We start from the raw sequence: 19,640 nt of genomic DNA, 5'->3' as shown, positions 1-19,640 counted from the left end.
CTTTACATCTTAACCCAGCATGGCCTAGGCTGGGTTAAGTGATTCAGCTTACAGTTCCCAGCAGCCTGGGCTTTGGTTTTCACAGTGCCCATCATGATTCACTGGGATCACCTATTTAGCATCTGTCATGATAGCAGGATCTTGCCTACCTCACACACTGCTGTCACCAGGACAAAAGAGTGCTGACAGAGTAGGTGCTGAGTAATGATTGAAGAATGAATGTACAAATAAGTGTGAGAATGAATAGATCGGGAAGTAGGGTTAAACCTGTATAGATGGTGCACTGGCTAGAGGACAATAGCTTTTTGTGTCTAATTCCTTCTTTGCCTTCCCTGCCTCCCTCCCTCTCTTCAAGTTTATTTATTTATTTTTGAGAGAGAGACAGAGAGAGTAAGCAGAGGAGAGGCAGACAGAGGAGGGGAGAGAGAATCCCAAGCAGAGGATCCCGATGCAGTTCAAACCCACAAACTGTGAGATCAGGAAATGAGCTGAAATCAAGAATCAGATGCTTAACCAACTGAGCCATCCAGGCATCAAGCTTAATTTTTGAGCATGATAAAGGAGATAAAATAAAACCATGAAGGTCAATTTTAATTGTTGTTTTGCAAAACTTAGGACCTATTGGGGAAATAAGCAGGAATGACTTCTATCAGGCCTTCAACGCCAGTCATGTACCAAGAATTAATTAGAAAGAGGTGTCTAATTGTCCCCCAGCCTTCCTTTTGGCCCCTCCTAACACCTGGAATTGAGCCAGTATGGCAGACAGGCGGTCAATGCCTGAGTACAAGAGCCAGACCCAAAGAGGAAAGACAACCACACCCCATCATCAGAGCATAAACATGAGGGGGAGTGAGGATATGCAGCCTGAGTTCTAAACTTCAAGTTCATAGCAGAGGGACTACCTACAGCATGTACTTAAGAGTCTGATATGATAACATGAATGCTTTCGGCAGGACTGCTTTCAGATAAATGTGTGAAAGTGTTTCTTTACTTGCATTTATGTTCCCATTAAAAAATAAAAGCCAAACTAAAGAAACAGGTGTTGAGTTTTACAAATTAGTTATGATAAATGTTTTGGTCCCTGGGTTTCAAAAATCCAGAGGCTCTCTGGAGAAGGTTTCATTTTCCTATGATTTGTTTTTTATTTTAACAGTGCCCACACTGACTCAGTGACACGGTCACAGATTCCTACCTTCTCATTGTCAGCAAAAACACAAACAGGACAAAGGACAGATGTGCTATTCCCTCAGGTCCACAAGCTGATATGATGGTAAACTGTTAGGCAGCTACCACGTGATGGGGCACACCCAGAGCTGGCCAAAGACGACAGTTCCTTGACCCCCTGCTCCAGTCCACAAAGTGTCCTACGAGGGCACTAATGAAAGACCTAATGACCTGTTCAATGAGGCATAACTACCCAAGCTACAAAAGGGTCAGCTAAATTGGGTCATAAAGAAAAAATTTAACACCCACAGAAATATCTGGATTGCTATCAGGTCTAAAAGTTAGCTTCAGCTGATGATTACAGTAGGAAAAAGTACTTATTTACTGGCTACATTAAGTTTTTTTTTTTTTAAGATTTCATTTTATTACTGAGAGAGAGAGAGAGAGAGAGATAGCGCGCATAGGGGCGGGAGGTGGGACAGAAGGAGAGGGGGAGAGAGAGAATCCCAAGCAGGCCCAACATGGGGATCGATCTCATGAACCATGAGATCATGACCTGAGCCAAAATCAAGAGTTGGACAATTTACAATCCTCAGTCCTCAGTCCTCTCTCTTTTGAAGCAACATAATCTAATCCTTCAATTTCACTATAACCTTCATGCAAATATTAACTTCCAATTCCCAGCCTCAACAACTTGTTCCAGCTCTATCTCTACTAAATGTCTAAGTGTCGACTGGAAATCCCCACATAAGTGACCTACCAGCTGCTCCCATCCCAAATGTGTCTTTCCTCTCAAACACAAACCTCCTTCTGCGCACCCCCACCCATTTCAGTGGCACACTATCCAGTCACCAGAGTCCTCTTCTCATTTATTCCCCAATATTTATAAGCACCACAATGAGTCAGGCATTATGCCAGGAGGTGGGACACAGAGCAGTGATCTAGACAGGCAGGCTAGGTCCCTGGAGCTTAGTTTCTATTTCTTGCTACACCCATAGCCGAATACCAAGGACTGATCTGACACAGAAACACAATGAGTGTTCAGAGATCTTTCACTGTAGCAGGCATGTGAACAAAGACTCTGCCTTTACTTTTAAATCACTTAGGTAAAGCATATTTGGCCGTGATGCATGTGAAACAGCCAACTGTAGAGAGGTGTATTACATACTTTGGTTTTACCTAGGGACCAAGAATGCACACTTAATTTACTGAAGTTTTCTAAGTGTTTTCCACCTTCAACATGGAGAAAAGTACTCTTCTCCTGGGAAAACTGGTTTATCTATGACAGTAATAGACACTGGATTTCAGTTTGGGACTTTTTTTTTTTTTTTTAAGATTTAAAATAATCTCTATACACAATGTGGGGCTCAAATTCGCAACCCAGAGATGAAGAGGTGCACACTCCACCAACTGAGCCAGCCAGGAGTCCCTTGGGTATAGGACGTTTGTAGGGCACCCTGGAGCATAGCAACTGAGACTGTCATTCTCTAACTCTGTGTTACATGGCTTCTGGTCACCAAACAGTTTAAATATGAAGTGGTTCTCTGGTGACTGGAAATGCCCAAAGCCCTTCACAAACATCTCCTTTTTTTTTTTTTTTTAAAGTTTATCTATGTATCTATCTATCTATCTATCTATCTACCTACCTACCTAACCCCAAGAAGGCTCCACACTGTCGGCACAGAGCCCAATTTGGGGCTCAATCTCACAATCAATGAGATCATGAATTCAGCCGAAATCAAAAGTTGGACATTAACTGACTAAGCCACCTAGGTGCCCCACGTATCTCCTTCTTATATGCAAGAAAACTGCTTATCAACTAGGCCATGACCACACTCAGCTGTGGTTTCATTTAACGATCATCTAGCTATTACATGTGAAATCTAAAATAATCCAATCTCAGGACAGTCTTTGTCATACCACCTTTTCTTCTTTTTACCTTTTTTTTTTGGGGGGGGGGCAGGGGAGAGGGGAGATGTTTAATGTGTAATGGAGAAGACCAGTTATAAAACACAGCATGTATATGGGATATGCATTCCTGAAAACAGCCATTCATTTTATATTTTAGGATTTTTTGGTTATTAAATGATACACACAATGTCTTGTCTCACTATTGAGACTCTAAGCTCTTTTGGGACCAAGACTGGGTTTTATACGGTTTTAAGAAGAAAACAGGTTCCTGAAACCTCACACTTCAAGGTATTTTGGTAACAATCCCAGAACACTTTGGAAATTACTTAAAGACATTTAAGTGTTCTTTGAATAACAACCTTAGTATATTAGGGTTATTAGCCATTAAAGGAAAAGAGAAACAGAGATAGTTTTAAAAGAATAACCACCAGGGCGCCTGGGTGGCACAGTCGGTTAAGCGTCCGACTTCAGCCAGGTCACGATCTCGCGGTCTGTGAGTTCGAGCCCCGCGTCAGGCTCTGGGCTGATGGCTCAGAGCCTGGAGCCTGTTTCTGATTCTGTGTCTCCCTCTCTCTCTGCCCCTCCCTCGTTCATGCTCTGTCTCTCTCTGTCCCAAAAATAAATAAACGTTGAAAAAAAAACTTAAAAAAAAAAAAAAAAAAGAATAACCACCATGACCAGAAGCAAGCTCAGGCCTGGAGGAACCAAAACAAGCCATTTACGCATACTGATTTAATTTTGAAAATAACATCGGATAAGGAATACTATGTTCAATCATTTTCTCCATTGTTCCAAAACATAAGCCACTGGCACAGGATTGTCAACCAATGCAAAAGGCTGAAAAGTAACAGGAAACATGGCTGTCTCTACCACCCCCCCTTCTCCCGGACAAACAAAGGATGCCTGAGAAGACAAACATTCTATCTCACATGCTCCCAGAGCTACTCCCAGAGAGGTCTCCCAGAGATGATAACCATTTCCTAGCAGGAACCACCACACCACCAGGCAGAAAACATTAACCACATGGAACATCCTCTAATATACTTTGGAACACTGTGCTACTAAAGCATCCATCAAAACACACTGAAGAGACCCTCAGGCTCAAGACTATCTATCAACAAGCACCAAAAACAACAACAATGAAACAGTCTTAGGCGGTGCCTAATTGGCTCAGAAGGAAGAGCATGTAACCCTTCATCTCAGGGTTGTGAGCCCATGTTGGGTATAGAGATTACTTACAAGTAAACAATCTTAAAACAACAAAAAAAGTCTTAGAGAACACATAAGATGTACAGTGTACCCTTCATTTATACACATGAAAATTCATTATCTAGGTAACCACACTACTGTTTGGTTCTCTGACACCTGAGACAGGAAACAATAGTGCTGTCCTCTGCCAGTCCTCCTCCCCAGAACTTTAATACAGTCAGAGAGTATGAAGGGATGAAGGCTTGCAAAAAGAAAGTTCCAAATCGTCTTTTACATCAGCAAGAAACTCTTAGGAAGGTTTGTATTTTATTTATTTTTATTTTTTTTAATTTTTTAAAAATGTTTATTTATTATTGACAGAGAGAGACAGAGCATGAGCATGGGAGGGGCAGAGAGAGGAGGAGACACAGAATCTGAAGGAGGCTCCAGGCTCTGAGCTGTTAGCACAGAGCCCAACACGGGGCTCGAACTCACAAACTGTGAGATCATGACGTGAGCTGAAGTCAGACGCTTAACTGACTGAGCCACCCAGGCGCCCCAGGAAGGTTTGTATTTTAAAATATATACTCATCATAGACAATTACTCTGTGTTCTTCTGTTTTTTGGGGGTTTTTTTAGATTTGTTTAATATATTGTGATTAAACTGTATTCATAACTTTGTATCCTGATTTTTTCACGTACCCATTCTGACATAAGCATTTTTTATGTTACCACAGTTTTTAAGGGTTGCGTATTTCACTGACTCCATGAACCAGCTTTTTATTTCTCTAGTGTTAGACAACTGTACTATTTTCAATTTATTTTGCTACAAATTATACACATTATGAAATTATGGTCCACAGGTTGTAAGATTTGCCTAACATTATTTTTTTTTTAAGATTTTTTAAGAACTATTTTTTTTAATCTACTTATTTTGAAAGACAGAGAGGGAGTGAGGTGAGGAGGGGCAGAGAGAGACAGAGAGAGTGAATTCCAAGCAGGCTCTTGCACTGTCAGGGCAGAGCCTGATGAGGGGCTTGATCCCCCAAGCTGTGAGATCATGACCTGAGCTGGATGCTTAACTGAATGAACCACCCAGTCATCCTAAGATTTTATTTTTAAGTAACCTCTCCACCCAATGTGGGGCTGGAACTCACAACCCTGAGATCAAGAGTAACATGCTCTACTACCAAAAGAACCAGGCAGGTGCCCCAGCATTCTAAGCAAAATGTAATTGTGAAAGTAAATAACAAAAGATTCTGACGTTGCAAAGTGATATGGTAAATCTCAAAGCCAAGTAGAAGTGTTGCAGGTTCTATTTTGGGGTTATCTGTTCTCATGAGAAATTGAGAGCTGACAGTGTGAGAGTACCAGTTATCTCCAGCTAGGAAAAAGGACTGCATTCGATACCCCATTCCCATTCCTCACAGCCTTCATTCCTAATCTTTCATGGTAGAGGACGGGTAGAAACCCTTATAGAATAGCTGTGAGAAATAACAGGGGAGAGCTATCTCTCCCGCAATTCCTGTCTATCCTGGGTCCCAAAGAATGTGGCATTTTGTCAATGGCTACTCTGAAAACTTCAAGTATCTAGGACAAAGGCACTACTTGCAACTTTCCTTCTAAGAGAAGGATCTAAAGAACAAGTGCTTAAGGATAGAGTTTGAGTGTATTTAAGTAATGCAGGAATATTCATTTCTTCCTTCTGAATGTTTATTTAAACTGTATTATCTAAGTGTTTATTCCCATCCCGTGAGACAGAAATATTTACTTCATTTCTCATTTCTTTTGTCTCAGTTTATACAGATAATACTCGAGTGAGCTCATTCCTGACCTAATGGCTAATTCATAGTAAGTGTTAATGTCGGAAGTCTTAATGCTTTCACATTTTTCTCAGTATCTCTTATCATTCTGATTTTCATGAGCCCACTTTTTAAAAACACCCAACATTTAAATTTTTCAAGTAACTTGGATATTTGGACTCTTTTGGAATACAAAGTTGCTACTTTTTAATTTAAGAAAAATAATGTTCCATTGCTATGTTGTACATGAATTCTCAAAAATAGCAAAATCTGAATTTTTTTCCTAGAGACTGTCCTATTCCAACAGTGAATTTATCCAGGAATTGGACCTCCTACTATAAATATGCCTGAGTGACTTGTCAGACATCAGAAAGGCTCTTCTCCTACTTCTAAGTTAGTGGTCTCCGATTCCTGTGTTTTCTGAACACCAACATCTGTGTTACAACTTCTTTTATCAGATGGCACTGCATCTCTACTGCATTTCTCCTCTTACTGTATAACCAGAAAATCAGTTCAGTGAAAGTAGATCCTGTTAACATTACTGGTTTATCTGGTATGTTGGCCTGTTAAATACTGCTGATTACTTTATTACAGGTCAGATTTGATAACTGCCCTCAGCTGCCCCAGAAAACAGAGCTGATATTAAGCAATTATTTGTCCGAAGTTTCATTGCTATAGCAACGCAGAAACACTTTAAGAGTCTGTAAGTCCGTCTTTTCGTTTGAAAATCAAAAAGAAAATCAGTGTCTTTCTGATTATACAGAGGAGCTCAAAAAATGTACACCAATCAATGGGGCACACTCACCACATTTACGCAATATCTTCTTCAACTGCGCATTCAAGAAAGTATTTGCACTTACATTCAAAGCATCCCACACAGCATCCAGTTCCACAGATGGTAATTACTCCCTTCCATCTTACCTTGATTTTGGCCTATTAGCCTGTCTTCTATCTGGGCCAGCACTAAAGTAATTTGAGTTTCTACAAAGAATACAATGATTTTCATAAAGCTTTTCTGACAGGATCTGATTAACAGTGCCAATTTTCCGCACAGATTACAAACCCTTCTAATAACACCACATTATATCTCTTGCTATATTTTATACAAAATATTTCCACAGATGAAAGAAAAATCAATAAAATGCACAGCCACAACATCACAGATAAGGTCTGGCAGTGATTTATGAACCTAAGACAAAGTTTGTTTCTTAAACTAATCTGACCTATTAACATCATCATACTTTAAATGTATCTCATCGCTCAGAGGGGGAAAGAAAACATACTGCAAAATCGAATATACGTTGATAATTAGTTTCATCAAGCTAGTAAGAAATTGACTTTGATGATTAGAATCAGGGACCATCTTCTAAAAATCACACACTTCTTTTGACGATATTACAAATCTTTATGTCTTTGAAGGGGGAGAAGGGGTGTTATTGCTAATCTTACTACTAGTGGATTCTAGTAATACTTAAAGAAATCATATATCTGAATTTCCCCCTCAAATAAATATAAGTGATCAGACTCAGACCAATCATTCCATAGGAAAAGTAGGACAACCGGGTGCTAAAAGAAAGCCTGACAACAGAATTTTTAATTGTAAAAATGGGGAGTCCAACAGAACTGTCTGCTGAAAATTTTCATCTCTTGGTCCAGTCTCCATATTCCAAGTCAAAACCCAGTACTTTTTTACATTTTCTGTAAAATGGATGGCCTTAATTAAAAAACTCTTTTGTTTGGGGTGCCTGGGTGGCTCAGTTGGTTAAGTGTCCAACTTCAGCTTAGGTCTTGATCTCGCAGTTTGTGGGTTGGAGCCCCGAGTCACCTCTGTGCTGACAGCTCAGATCCTGGAGCCTGCTTTGGTTTCTGTGTCTCCCTCTCTCTCTGCCCCTCCCCCACTTGTGCTCTGTCTCTCAAAAATAAACGTTAAAAAAAAAAAGTCTTTTGTTCCCTGGTGCACATAGCTTTTCAGAAGAAAAGGAGTTTGCTTATCAAGAATGAATCTAGCTTCCCCAACACAAAGACAACTGTCTTCCCCATATCTCAATAACGTGTTAAGTGTCTTTTCTAACTTAAATAGCGTTCCCTTCAAATGAAGGGTCATACTCTACAGGCTCTTCCTTCTGAGACCTTTATGCCCCACAGCCTACAAAAGTCTTCTGGGCAGTGCCCCAACTTGGTTCTGGATACTCACAGGGCACCCACTTTCTTCTATAAGATGGTTTATAACCTTTCCTGCTGTCTAGCTAATGCAACTTTAAACTTTTCTATTCTTGTCCCGTTCTTTACCTTTGGCAGCAGAGGGAAGGTAAACTTTTCACACAACCATTCACAAGTCCTGATTTCCCCACCCCCATTTCCTTCCACCTCATTCGTGTGATAACATCTTGATGGGAACACCTTACCTCACCTTTTGTCTCCGCTAGTCCATTTGCTTCCTTCCTGGGCTTCAAAGCTAGGCCAGGGCCACTGAGACCTGGCCAGTGGGCATTTTGTAACTGGCAGAGCCACCTGCACTTTCTGGAGTGTCCTTTCTCCCATCTGCCACCTGAACTCTCTTGCCTTAAAGTATTTACCTTCTACAAGTCCCATCTCACTCTGAAAGACGATGTACCAGCTACCCTATGCGCCCTTTGTCTGAGGCTTCCACACCTCACATCCTCGTCCACAAAGCGTCAGTCCTCACACAGGTAGGGTCTGCTCGGCACGAGGCAGGGGATCCTAGGTTTCCGCGTCCGGTAAAGGGATGGGTCATGGCCGAGGTCTTTTCAGGACACAAAATTCTACAATTCTATGACCAAATCTGTAGGTCCTATTTCTGCGGTGGGGAGGACAAACTCCGGGGCGACCCCCGAACTCGGCGACCGCGGTGGCAGTTAGAACTGCCCCCTCCAGCCCAGGCTATGAGCAGCCCCGCCTCCGACCTCGGGCGCCGGGCCGCGGAGGCCCGGACGACGCCCGCTGGCTGCCGCGCCATGCCCGCGCTCTCCTTCATCCTCACCCGCCGCCGCGGGCCCGCCTCTCACCTGGCATGCTGGCATCGCCCGTCCCGCGCTGTACCAGAGACCATGGGTCCGGACCGGTCTCGACCACCACCCGCCCGCCAAGAGGTAGGCTGGCGGGGACGCGCGGGCCCCGGAATCTAAAGCGCAGCCACCGGGAACGCGCCGCCTGGTTTCTAAGGAACCGGGAGCTCTGGAAAGGGAGGGGCGGGACGGCGAGTAGTCTGCGCATGCTCCTTGACGGGGGTGGGCCTGCGCTGGGAGGGGCCGTGATTGAGGGCTGCGCATGCGCGCATGCTCGCACTTTAGGGGCGGAGGTTAAGTGTCTTAGTTAGCCGAAGGGCTAGGTCCTTTATTTCCGGCGGTGGTGGCTGGTGGGCGAGGGTGTTACTGCGTCTACTTGTTTCGGGCCTCCGTCCCGCATCACAAACAACCAGGTTCTGGGAACTGTGGTGGGCCTTGGTTGTTCTGGAATGAAGGAAGGTCTGGTGTTGGACACAACGACCTGTCGTTGCAAGCAGTAGTTCTCTTGAACTCGCCGTACTTCCTGGCCTCCTGACTCCTACTAATGACTCTGTCTTTTCTGTTCTCTGGTTCCTGTTTTCTTTCCTTTCTCTTCCTTTGCGTGTTCTTCGGTTGTTACTTACATGTTAGTGGTCCTACAGTGACCTCAGTGCCCCTGATATCTTTACTGGAGCCTGTGTCCTCCCAAGTCAATACCGTTTTGTAACAAGACTTCTCTTTAGTTCACCATATTGTCCGCTGGAGTAGTGAAACCTGTAAGCCTTACTGTAAAACAGGCTATGTTGGAAATGTAGGATTAGGGGTTGTTCCTACATGGGGAGCCCCTCCCCTGCTTTTCTGACTCCTGGTGAGTCTGGACCCCCACTCAGGTGGTATTAGGAAGGTGTCCCAGCCATGGTTCCAGAGCAACCTGTGACAATAGAATATGTCAGTTGAGCTGAGGCAGTTATTCTCAGAACTGCTGACCAACCGGGTCCAACTGCTTTAGGAGACAGGACTTCCTGCCACTGCTGCCACCTTCCGAGCATGGAAGACTCCCAGAGTGATGAGAAATTGTAACCTCTAACCTCCCTCTTCTGATAGGGTTTTATCCCCTTAATCTTTTCCCCTGGATCCTGAACAGCCATGCAGAATCAAAATATGCTTGTGCTTGATATTTCTGTTTCTGTCCCAAGATTCACCCTAGAACAGGGTTTCTCAACAGTGGCACTGTTGACATTTTGAGCCTGATACTTCTTTGTTGTTGGGAGCTGTCTATGCATTGTAGGATGTTTATAGCATCCCTGGCCTCTACCCAGTAGATGCCACTAGCCTAGCACTCCACCCAAGTTGTGACTACCAACAATATCTCCAGTCACTGCCAAGTGTTCCCTGGGGGGGGGGGGGGGGGGAGGATAAAATCACTCCCTGTAGAGAACCACTGGAGAGAAATTAATCTACTCTGGCTTTATGGAACCAGGACTTTTGTTCTTAATCTAACATTCCTTTCTTCCCTCCACAGTAACTTTTCCCTAAGAGAGTTCTGTCAAGTAAGAGTCTCATAAAATAACCGAGTGAAGCACGCATGTACTGTATCCCTCTCTGTCAAGCCTGCCCTATATGTGCTATAATCCCCTACCTCCGTGGGGTAGGATTAATCACATTTTAAGGGTGGGGAAACTGAAGCTGAGAAAGGTTAATTTTCCAGAGTTAGTAAACAGAACTAGGATTTGGAGTATGAGTGCTTTCTCCTCAAACTGCCTGGAAGCTAATTCAATAACCCTCAGAAGAGCTCTGACTACCCAGTGTTTGGGATTAGTGTATTTGGAGTCCATTAAAATCTTACCCTGTGGACAGGAGGACCTGTGGCCACCTTTTGGAAGCTGAATTTGCTCCTTGTTTGTCTTAGATGAAAGCTGTCTGGGGGGAGAAAGCTGAAGCCTAAGTTCCTATCCTCTTTGGGCTCTCGCAAACACCTGAAGTCTTGAAGGTTCCTGAAGGGTACCAGGGGCCTGGCAACCTAAGAGGTGGGCTGAGAAGGGACCAAACTGTCAAAACAGACTGTGCCACACATAGGGTACAAACCCCAATAAGACTCAAAACAGAGACTAGACACTCGTGACTGCTCATGGATGTATATTTTAATAAAAATAATTCTGTCAAAATACAACAGGAGTTTTTTCATTTCTCAAGTACAATTTAATAGGATGTTTTGTGTTAGAATTCTCTCTAAACCCTCCCACAAGTTTCATGCTAATGCCAAGTATCAACTCGCAAGGACAAAGGCAGAACCAGTGTGCACAATGTGGAGGACATCTGTTTCAGCTGTAGTTACTAATGGAGGAAAACCCTATGCAAAGAGGTGGCACCTGAGGCAGCCAGAGTCCATGAACTGGCCACAGGTCCGGTGCACGGGACTGGCAGTCAAGTGGGGGCTCTGCTGCCTGGCTGCCACATGCATGCATACCTGAGTTGTGAGCAACCAAAGGAACTTTCAGCGCTGACAATTCTCTGCCTCATCTTCTTTGTGCTTGCTTAAGGGGTAGGAAGGTGCTGGGTGGCTGGGCAGTCCCCACTTCCCCATCTCTTAGTGTCCCTGTTCTGGCAGCCTACCCCCCAGCCACAGACCCATGTGGGTGAGGATCAGAGGTTCTGGCTTTCTTTGCATCATCTGCCAGTGTCCGCTCTGGAAGGTAACATCTGGTGGCACAAGGGGAAAAGGTAAACAGGGAAGGCTGCTCCCCCAGGGCTGGATGACCCAACAGAGCCAGGTCTTCTTCCTGTCCTCTTGGGTCAGGTCCAGCCCTTCACTGGGGCTCCTCCCAGGTGCCTTCCCCACTGTTGGCTCCCAGACAACAGGCTGGTAGGACTGGGTGTGCATAAGGGGCTCCTCTGGCTGGCAGGCAGCCCTGGACTATCAGCAAGATAGTGGACTCAAGCAGCTTGGTTTTGATCCTCTCCATGGCTTGTGGGGCAAAGGCTTATGTCCCAAAGGTAAGCTGTCCAACTGGGACAGAGAGCCCCTCTGGAGAGGAACAGAGTAAACAACTTGGACTCAGCTGAAACAGAGAGATAAGGCACAGAAAATGGGGAGATGGCCATGGGAACTGAGCGCGAGCCAGGTGGACACTCAACCCCAAGCAGCACACAGCTGTCCCGGGCCCTCTTGGGCCCTCTCTCAGCTGCTCCACAATTCAAGCCCAGCCACCCATCCCCATCCCTGACACACCCCTGAAGATACCAGCTGCTTAGACACTGCTGGGGGCCTCACCAGCCTAAGCCTTTCACTCACTATTTGGCTTCAAGACTAAACAGTGTCGTACAGCCCATGGGGATGAGGTTAGTCCCAGCTCTGCCACTAACCTGCTCTGTGACTTTGGCTAAGTCATTTAATCTCCCAGGCCTGTTTCCTTATTAAACGAGAGGACTGGTGGAGTAGATGGTCTCTGAACCCCATTCCAGCTAAAAAAAGCCTCTGGTTTTAATGCCCAATCCTGCTCAGCTCTGATCATTTTAACACCTTGATGTTTTTAACCTCTGCATTTGGGAGCTAGCCATCCCCAGCCTCGCACAGGATGAGTTTTCCTTTACAGACATGACAACACCTCTCCAACAGGCCATGGTCTGTGGGGTGCCAGCCAAGGCCCTGGTGGGGACCAAGAAAAAGCAGCAGCTTATAGGATCATGCCCCAAGGCAGAACTCGGGGAAAGCACAGGGCCAGGGCCCTTACCCCCATCACGAACAGTTGGTCCAACTGAGTCACATTTCTTGTCCAGCTATGGGCGTGACAGGCAATGAATCTCAGGCTGTACCAACCATCCCTATGTCTGCTGCCAGAGAGCAGGAGCTTATCTAGCCTTTTCCCAGGCAGGGACTCAAAGTTCAATTTCTGGCCTTGCCCCTTGGCAAGGGCTACCTGTGCACTCCCTCTCACTACGAAGCAGGTGGGGAAAGCCCAGCCCCTCCTGGTGCTCCTCTGGGTAGGCCTCCTCCTTTTCTTCCTCCTGGGCAGTCAGTCCTCTCCACTGATGGCTTGCTCAAGTCCCAACAGTCATCTCAGCCCTTCCTCTCCTGATTCCCTGATGGCAGTACCGGGACTGTTTCTACCCCACCAGCTGTGAAGATCCATCTGAAACGGCTGGTGGGACATTTGTAGAGCCCATGAGGTCCCTTCCTCTGGCCAACAAATACTCATAATAGTCTTTTCTAAGAGTGGCTGGGACCAAGCTGCAGGGAGCTGCCTGGCACAGCTGCAGTGAAGCCTGGCTTAGTAGGTCAAGAGTTCCATCCACTCCAGCAACTGGTGGCCCAAGTATCTGCCTCCACAAGGTCCTAGCTTCACAACAGAAAACATGGATTCCATCAGAGCTGTGCAGAGATGGTGAAGATCCAGGCAGAAAGAAGGCAGTCCCTGTACTCAAGGGTCTCTGTCCTGGAATGGAGACATCCTCCCCGCAGCCTGACACACAGCAGCTCTCGAGTCAAAGGCAGGTAGTTTCCAGGCAATCAATTTAGAGTAAATGAATTATTTGGCCATCTTAACAAGGGAAAACAGGATGCTGAGTGGGGGGAGAAAGGGAGGGTCAAGGTAGGCAGTGAGAGGCAGGGTAGAACGGTAGATAGCGTGCTGGCCAAGGACCCTCTACTCCCTTGCTTTGCTGTGTAGCCCTGGGCCAACCAACTCATTCCTTCTCTGAAGCCTCAGCCCTATAGTTGTCCACCCAGCCCAACTCTCAGGGGCCTAGGGACCCACACCTTTCGGATGCTGCAAACCTGCCCACTAAGTGGCCCCCCAAAGCCTGCTGGGCTTCCAGGAGCTGCAGCTGGGCCTGTGGCTCAACAAAGGGGAAGCCTGAAATAAATCACTTGGCTGAGGTGACAGAGATGATTCTTTTTTAATGAGTTGGTCTCAAATAAAAACATATGGTGTCCGGACAGCCTCACCCAAGAGGTGCTGGATCACTAACACTACGATAAATACTGTGTCTTTTTTTAATATATATATTTATATATATAATCTCATTTTTTTTTTTTTTTTTTACTTATGAAAATAGTAAGCTATCACCAACTTGGATAGGCTTCATCACTAAATGAGCAGAAACCAGCTCAGCACAAGCTCTCCAGAGATAAATACTGGTGGCTCAGTCAGGAGGAAAAAAACAAAAAGATTTAAAAAACCCCAACCCCTCCTCAAAACAAAACCCCCCTTTCAAACTAGAAGGCGCTACATGAGAGCAACCAGCCAATACTGTGTCAGAGGCCGCTGCACGCGAAGACAGAGACTGAGGGCTGGCGGGGGGGGGGGGGGGGAAGGGAGGAAGGAAGAAAGGGAAGAGAAGAGAAGAAAGAGAAAAGAGAAGAGAGAAAAGAGAAGAGAAGAGAAAAGAGAAGAAAAGAAAAGAAAAGAAAAGAAAAAAGAAAAGTAAAGAAAAGAAAACAGAGTTGGGGAGGCCAGGCAGGAGGAATGGACTCTGCCCATGGCTTCCAGGTCCCTGCGCCAGATGCCTATGGAGGGCAGGGCTGCTCCAGCCCTGGGGCTGAGGAAGGGCCAGGTGGGGCCAGCCAGCGTGGTCAGCTAGTGCAAGTAGTCGTCGACTCTGGCAAAGGAGCAAGATCCCAGGCCCGCTCTGGCCATGAGCCGTAGACATTCAGATGCCTGACCCAGGGCGAGCATCAGAGGGGGCTGCTTTGGCAGGTTCTGAGACTCTGTGAAGGAGAGACAGGCCTGGTAAAGCTCTGCCCAGGAACTGGGCTCAGGTCAAAGTTCCCTTGGAAGCACAAAGTAGGGGTAGTGGACAAAATCTCTTAGAACATGGTGTTCACATATCTCTGTGTGAGTATGTCCCAGCCACCAGCCCATGGCCATGCAGCCATGCTAGGAACCTGAGGACCTTAACTTTCTTTAGAGCAATGTGTTGGCCCAGGCCTATAGACACAGGCCAGAGTCTATCATGATCTAGCCAGCCAATTCAGCTGGTCAAGATTCAGAGGTCAAGATTTAGGTTCTAAATGGAACCTAAATGGAAGCCCAAGTCCTGTGGGCTACCAGAGAGTGCCTGGGCAGAGCACACTGCCCTAATTTGGACAAATACCAGCAATCCCCAGGGAGAGAGGGAGGAGCCACTCTAGGCATTCATGGACCAGCTTCTGTTTTTGTTAGATCTGCTTACCTAAAATGGCGCTGTTGAGGGCAGCACACACAGGCTCCCTCTGGATGGGGTCAAGCTGCTGGCCAACTGGGCAGCTCCAGGGATCTGAGTATGCCAGCAGGCTAAATGCATCCTAAGGGACAGGACATTCTTGAGAGGACTGTGGCACACGCCACACACATACACACCTCCATGACTCCAGGGGCATACAGAGCCCTGCATGGTGCCCTGTGAGCATAGGGTCAGAAAGGACTGTGCCTTCCCCAGAGCCTAGAGAGAGTAGCATATACCCCCAAAGTCCTGCTTCCCATTGTGGACTTCACTAGGACCCACTCTGTCCTGCTGCTGCTGCCCCCACAGCCCTCCCAGAGTAACCCTGCTCCCTCCCCCACAATGGAGGCCTGCTCTGTATGAAGGTCAGGTTGTTCTATACCTGCAGCATCTCCGTGTGGGCCAAATTCTTGCCATACTCCCGGCCCAGCTGCTCACTCAGTGCTTGCAACTCGCGACCAAACAGGATAATCCTTTCTGTGGCAGCCTGGTTGCCCCCACAGAGCTGCCGCCGAGGATGCCCATCATCTGCACCCAGAGCCCAGCAGAGAACAAATCAGGAAGAGTAAGGAGAGAAGGGGAGAACTGGGGTGGGGGCCCCAAAAGGAACATGGCGAGAAGGACCTTGGGGAGACTGCCAGAGGCAAGTTAGGGCTGGGAGGAACAGGTGGATCATCTGTAGCTAAGGTGCTTTTAGTCAACCAAGCACATCATCTAGGGGTCTAGACTTAAAACCTTTCCCTTCTCCCAACCCGTACAGATGCACGGGTGTTCATAAGAGTGCCCACCCTCACCAACTGCCTCTAGCCTCAGACACAGGGGCCCTGATCTTGGCAGCAGGCCAGGGGCCTTCCCGTTTCAACCACCCATTCATGATCGGCTAAGGCGGCAGTGGACCAGGTCTGGTTAGAGTTTCTCAGGCTGTCAAAGCCTGCCCTTCCCAATCCCTTCCTGGGGGACAGAAGACATCTGGATAGAGCCATTACCACCCAGGGATCACCATGCTGAGCCATCATTCTTACCCATGCTGGACTCATCTGTCTGCAGGTCCTCATGCTTGTAGGCGCCATTGACAATGTGTGTGGACACACTCTCCAGCACACCATTGGGGTAATGCTCTGCTTCCATCTCCATCTCACTGTCACTGTGGAGAGGGTTGAGGTGGGAGTTGGCCAGAGGGATGTGGCTGGAGCAACCTGGTTAGGCTTCCATTCAGGCTTTAGCCACAGATTGCTGTGGGTAAACCAAAGGACCCTAGGAGCATGAAAGGCTTCCCAGGCTCTAACACTCGGACCCTAGTGTGACACCAGCTATCCCCAGAGGCCTGTCATCTGATTCTCAATCTTGTCTCAAAGCTGCCTCTGCGGCTCTCCCCTTCCTGGACTTCCTCTGAGTTGGTGCACCCCTTCTACACATTCCTCCCCTACCCCCCAGTGACCAGAGACCCCTGATAAGAATCTCTAGGTGTCAAACCCAGGTCAAACCTGAGGCATGCCTGGGGGCTGCTGAAAGTCACCTGTAGTCTATAGCCTAATACCTCTGCTGCCCAACCTATCTGACCTCAAGCCCCACCCAGCAAAAGTTTCTTTAGTGTAGACCCTAGGGGTTCTGCCAGGTCTGCTCCCAGGAGACCACATTCTCAGCCTGGCAGTACCAGTGCCTCTGGAAAAAGTCAGGGCCAAAGAAAGTGGCAGCTGGATCATGGGTAGGGCCAGAAGCTGGAGCCAATGCCTGGTCTCGCAGGTCAGCAGCCACTACTCCAGGCACAGACTTGGGATGGAGGTGGGGGTGAAAGACAGGGGGTGGCACTTAAAGGACAGGCTGCAGTGAGCCCAGCTGGTGCAGAGAAGAAAGCAGGAGGAAGAAGCAGAGCAGGACAGGCACCTGGTCTCCTGGTTACTGGTGCTGCTGTGGGGCTGGGACTTGGTGGAATCTGTTGAGTTGGACTCGGAGTAATTGACGGAGGATGGGGATGAGGAGGACGAGGAGGAGGAGGAGGAGGAGGAGGAGCTGGGTGCAGGGTATTTACTGTGGTTCTGTTTGCTCTTCGTGGATGCGACGCCATTGCTGCAGCTGGGACTGTCTGCTCCTAGAAACCAGGGGGTAGTCAGAAGAAGAGGGGCAGTTTGCCATCAAATGGGGTCTCAGGAATAACCACAGTGGTCCCATTTCCCTTCCCCCAAATCCAGCAGCGAGCCCTGAGCCCAGCCCAGGGAAGGGCATATGGGTGGCCTTTCTTCTCCACACCAGTTCTTCCCCGAGCCCTCTGGAGAGTGGCTGACCTGTGTTGTGCATGTGGGAACTACTAGGGCCGTGTCGGGGGCTGAGGCTGGGGGAGCCAGGGTAGCTGTCCTGGGACTTGGGGCTTCGGGAGCTCAAGCTGCGGACCTCACTGTCAGTCCCATTCACCATCTCCACAAATTGTCGGCACCTGCAGAGGGAGCAGAGCGGCAATGCTCTGGGCTTGGTCTGGGCTATATGTTCCGACCACCAGCTGGGAGGGGCTGGGCTATGGGGCAGCTGGTGGTGCCCAAAACTTACTTGAGCATGAAGAGCAGGTTAGGGTTATGCTCCAGCAGTCCTGGATAGAAGCGTTGTGTGGTCTCAATGGCCTCACCCACACGGCCCTCCAGCACCAGCTTCTGGATCTCTGCAGAGAGCAAAAGTATGGCAGTGAGTGAGGGGCTGTAGAGCTCCTTCATAGTCACATGCCTACAATACTACCAGCCCCGAGCATGGACTAGCCAATGGTCAGGTGGGCCAGCTCAGAGTAGCATGATGGTTGAGATGCTCACAGAAGAGGCTGAAGGAAGAAACTGGCCTCCCAGCCCCAAAATAGACCCTGGTTTCTGTCAAGTGTCGGGAGTCTTCAAAGAATAACAAGGGAAAACAAGTGGGACTCAGTGCAGAGGCAGGAGAGCAAATCTGGAGGCTTGCTCCTGTGGAGGTCAGTTCGCCAGGGACCTGGGCATGGGGAGGGGCTCTGGCTGTGGGAAGATGATCTGGGGTTGGGCACCCAGGCAGCTTGGTGGCCCTAGGGGCTCCTCTTCAGATAGACTTCTCTCCTGTCAGGCTTCACAGGGGGGTGGCAAAGGGAGCACAATGGTTTCTGGGCCAGGACCCAAGTCTTGGCAGTCTTCAGGGGCTGCAGAATGCTCCCTGCTGGGAGAGGAGGTCATCCTCCTCACACTGGCATCTCTGACGTTGACACCTTTCAGGCCATCAGCATCTTGCTCTTGCTCTGGGGCCTGGTGCATCTTGCTGGGAGCGACTTCTGGGTCTGAGGCTCTCATTCGTAGATCCCAAGTCTGGGATCCCTTTCCGTCTGTCTGGCTGGGCGTAGCTTCTCTGGGAGACACAGACACATGCACATACACAGAGACGACAGGCTCAGAGAGACGCAAGCAGGCACACACAGACACACATCCACACACACCCATTCTCCCTCACTCTCCTCTCCTCTTCCTATCTCCTTACTGGGCTCTGTTTCCTCTTTCCCAACACCCTCCTTCCACAAAAGAGCCCCAAACACACAGTATGCAGGCCACTATGTACACTGGGAAAGTTTCCTTTGACTCCTTCCTTCGGTTGTCTGCAAAAGGCAGGACCAGAGGTGGGAGCAGAGAGAGGTGCCACCGCAGCAGCCACTGAGAACCAGCCTTCACCCTGTCTGACTACTTCAGTCCTTTTTCTGGCCAGGAACAAGCAGAACTACTAAAGCTGAGTAAATGGGAAAGGCAGGACATTGGTCTGGTAAGATGCAAACACACTCTTCCAAAAGACCATGAACAGGAGGCTGAGTAGAGGCCAGGATTTGGGGGAAGGAAACAAGCATGGAGGAGTGGGATCCAGCCATACCAGGCCCCAGCCTGTGCTGGGCCATCAGAGTGTGTAGTGAAGAGGCTTCACTGAGAAATTCATTCCCATGCTGCTGGGCTGGGGCTGTGGGCTAGTCTCCTGGTGGTAAGGACCAGAGCTGAATGGACTCCTGACAGGTTACCCAAGGCTGGCATGAGCCAGAGAGCAGAGTTAGGGATAGGTGAGGGAGGGAGGGAGGGAGGGAGGGAGGGAGAGAGGAAAGGAGAATCAACCTTACTTTGTCTGTTCTTTATGGATGCTTGTTCTTCCTGAATCGGGGTTTCAGTCATTCGGGCAAAAGCTGTGGCCGTGGCACAATACCCATGATGCACCAGGTAAGATGAGACCATGCTAGAAGAAAGGAAATGCTCAAGGTGACACTTTAGAACTGCATTTCTCACTGACCACCTGAAGGGACAAACTATCTCCCTGTCTGGGCTCCCTTACACACATCATGGAGGTCCAACCTCCACAGAATAAGAATAAAGAGGCTGAAACAAAATGAAAACTT

The 19,640-nt window shown here is 47.8% G+C and overlaps 2 protein-coding genes across 7 annotated transcripts in view; both read right to left on the bottom strand.

Annotated features, from left to right (window-relative positions):
• The window catches only part of GFOD2 (glucose-fructose oxidoreductase domain containing 2), a 32,386-nt gene extending 22,398 nt beyond the window's left edge, over positions 1 to 9,988 (bottom strand). The window contains exon 1 of one of the 3 annotated variants that reach the window (XM_047835303.1): positions 9,092 to 9,988. In XM_047835303.1, coding sequence (XP_047691259.1) covers positions 9,092 to 9,299 — 208 coding nt within the window. In that variant the 5' untranslated portion in view covers positions 9,300 to 9,988. Of the gene's footprint in view, positions 1 to 8,475; positions 8,935 to 9,091 lie in introns of those variants that run through there. The other 2 variants (XM_047835302.1, XM_047835301.1) reach the window with 2 other exon arrangements.
• A 1,205-nt stretch (positions 9,989 to 11,193) lies between these two features.
• The window catches only part of RANBP10 (RAN binding protein 10), a 66,179-nt gene continuing 57,732 nt past the window's right edge, over positions 11,194 to 19,640 (bottom strand). For all 4 annotated transcript variants that reach the window (XM_047835276.1, XM_047835277.1, XM_047835279.1 and 1 more), the window contains 8 exons: positions 19,368 to 19,480; positions 17,813 to 17,921; positions 17,554 to 17,702; positions 17,156 to 17,360; positions 16,294 to 16,415; positions 15,654 to 15,799; positions 15,242 to 15,353; positions 11,194 to 14,777 (listed from right to left, as the gene is read on the bottom strand). In XM_047835276.1, the coding sequence (XP_047691232.1) occupies positions 14,647 to 14,777; positions 15,242 to 15,353; positions 15,654 to 15,799; positions 16,294 to 16,415; positions 17,156 to 17,360; positions 17,554 to 17,702; positions 17,813 to 17,921; positions 19,368 to 19,480 (1,087 nt within the window). In that variant the 3' untranslated portion in view covers positions 11,194 to 14,646. The remainder of the gene's footprint in view (positions 14,778 to 15,241; positions 15,354 to 15,653; positions 15,800 to 16,293; positions 16,416 to 17,155; positions 17,361 to 17,553; positions 17,703 to 17,812; positions 17,922 to 19,367; positions 19,481 to 19,640) is intronic.

This window comes from Prionailurus viverrinus, chromosome E2 (assembly GCF_022837055.1).
Source record: "Prionailurus viverrinus isolate Anna chromosome E2, UM_Priviv_1.0, whole genome shotgun sequence".
Taxonomy (NCBI): Eukaryota; Metazoa; Chordata; class Mammalia; order Carnivora; family Felidae; genus Prionailurus; species Prionailurus viverrinus.
The sequence above is the reverse complement of the archived record's forward strand: the minus strand, read 5'-3'. Positions and strand labels throughout refer to the sequence as shown.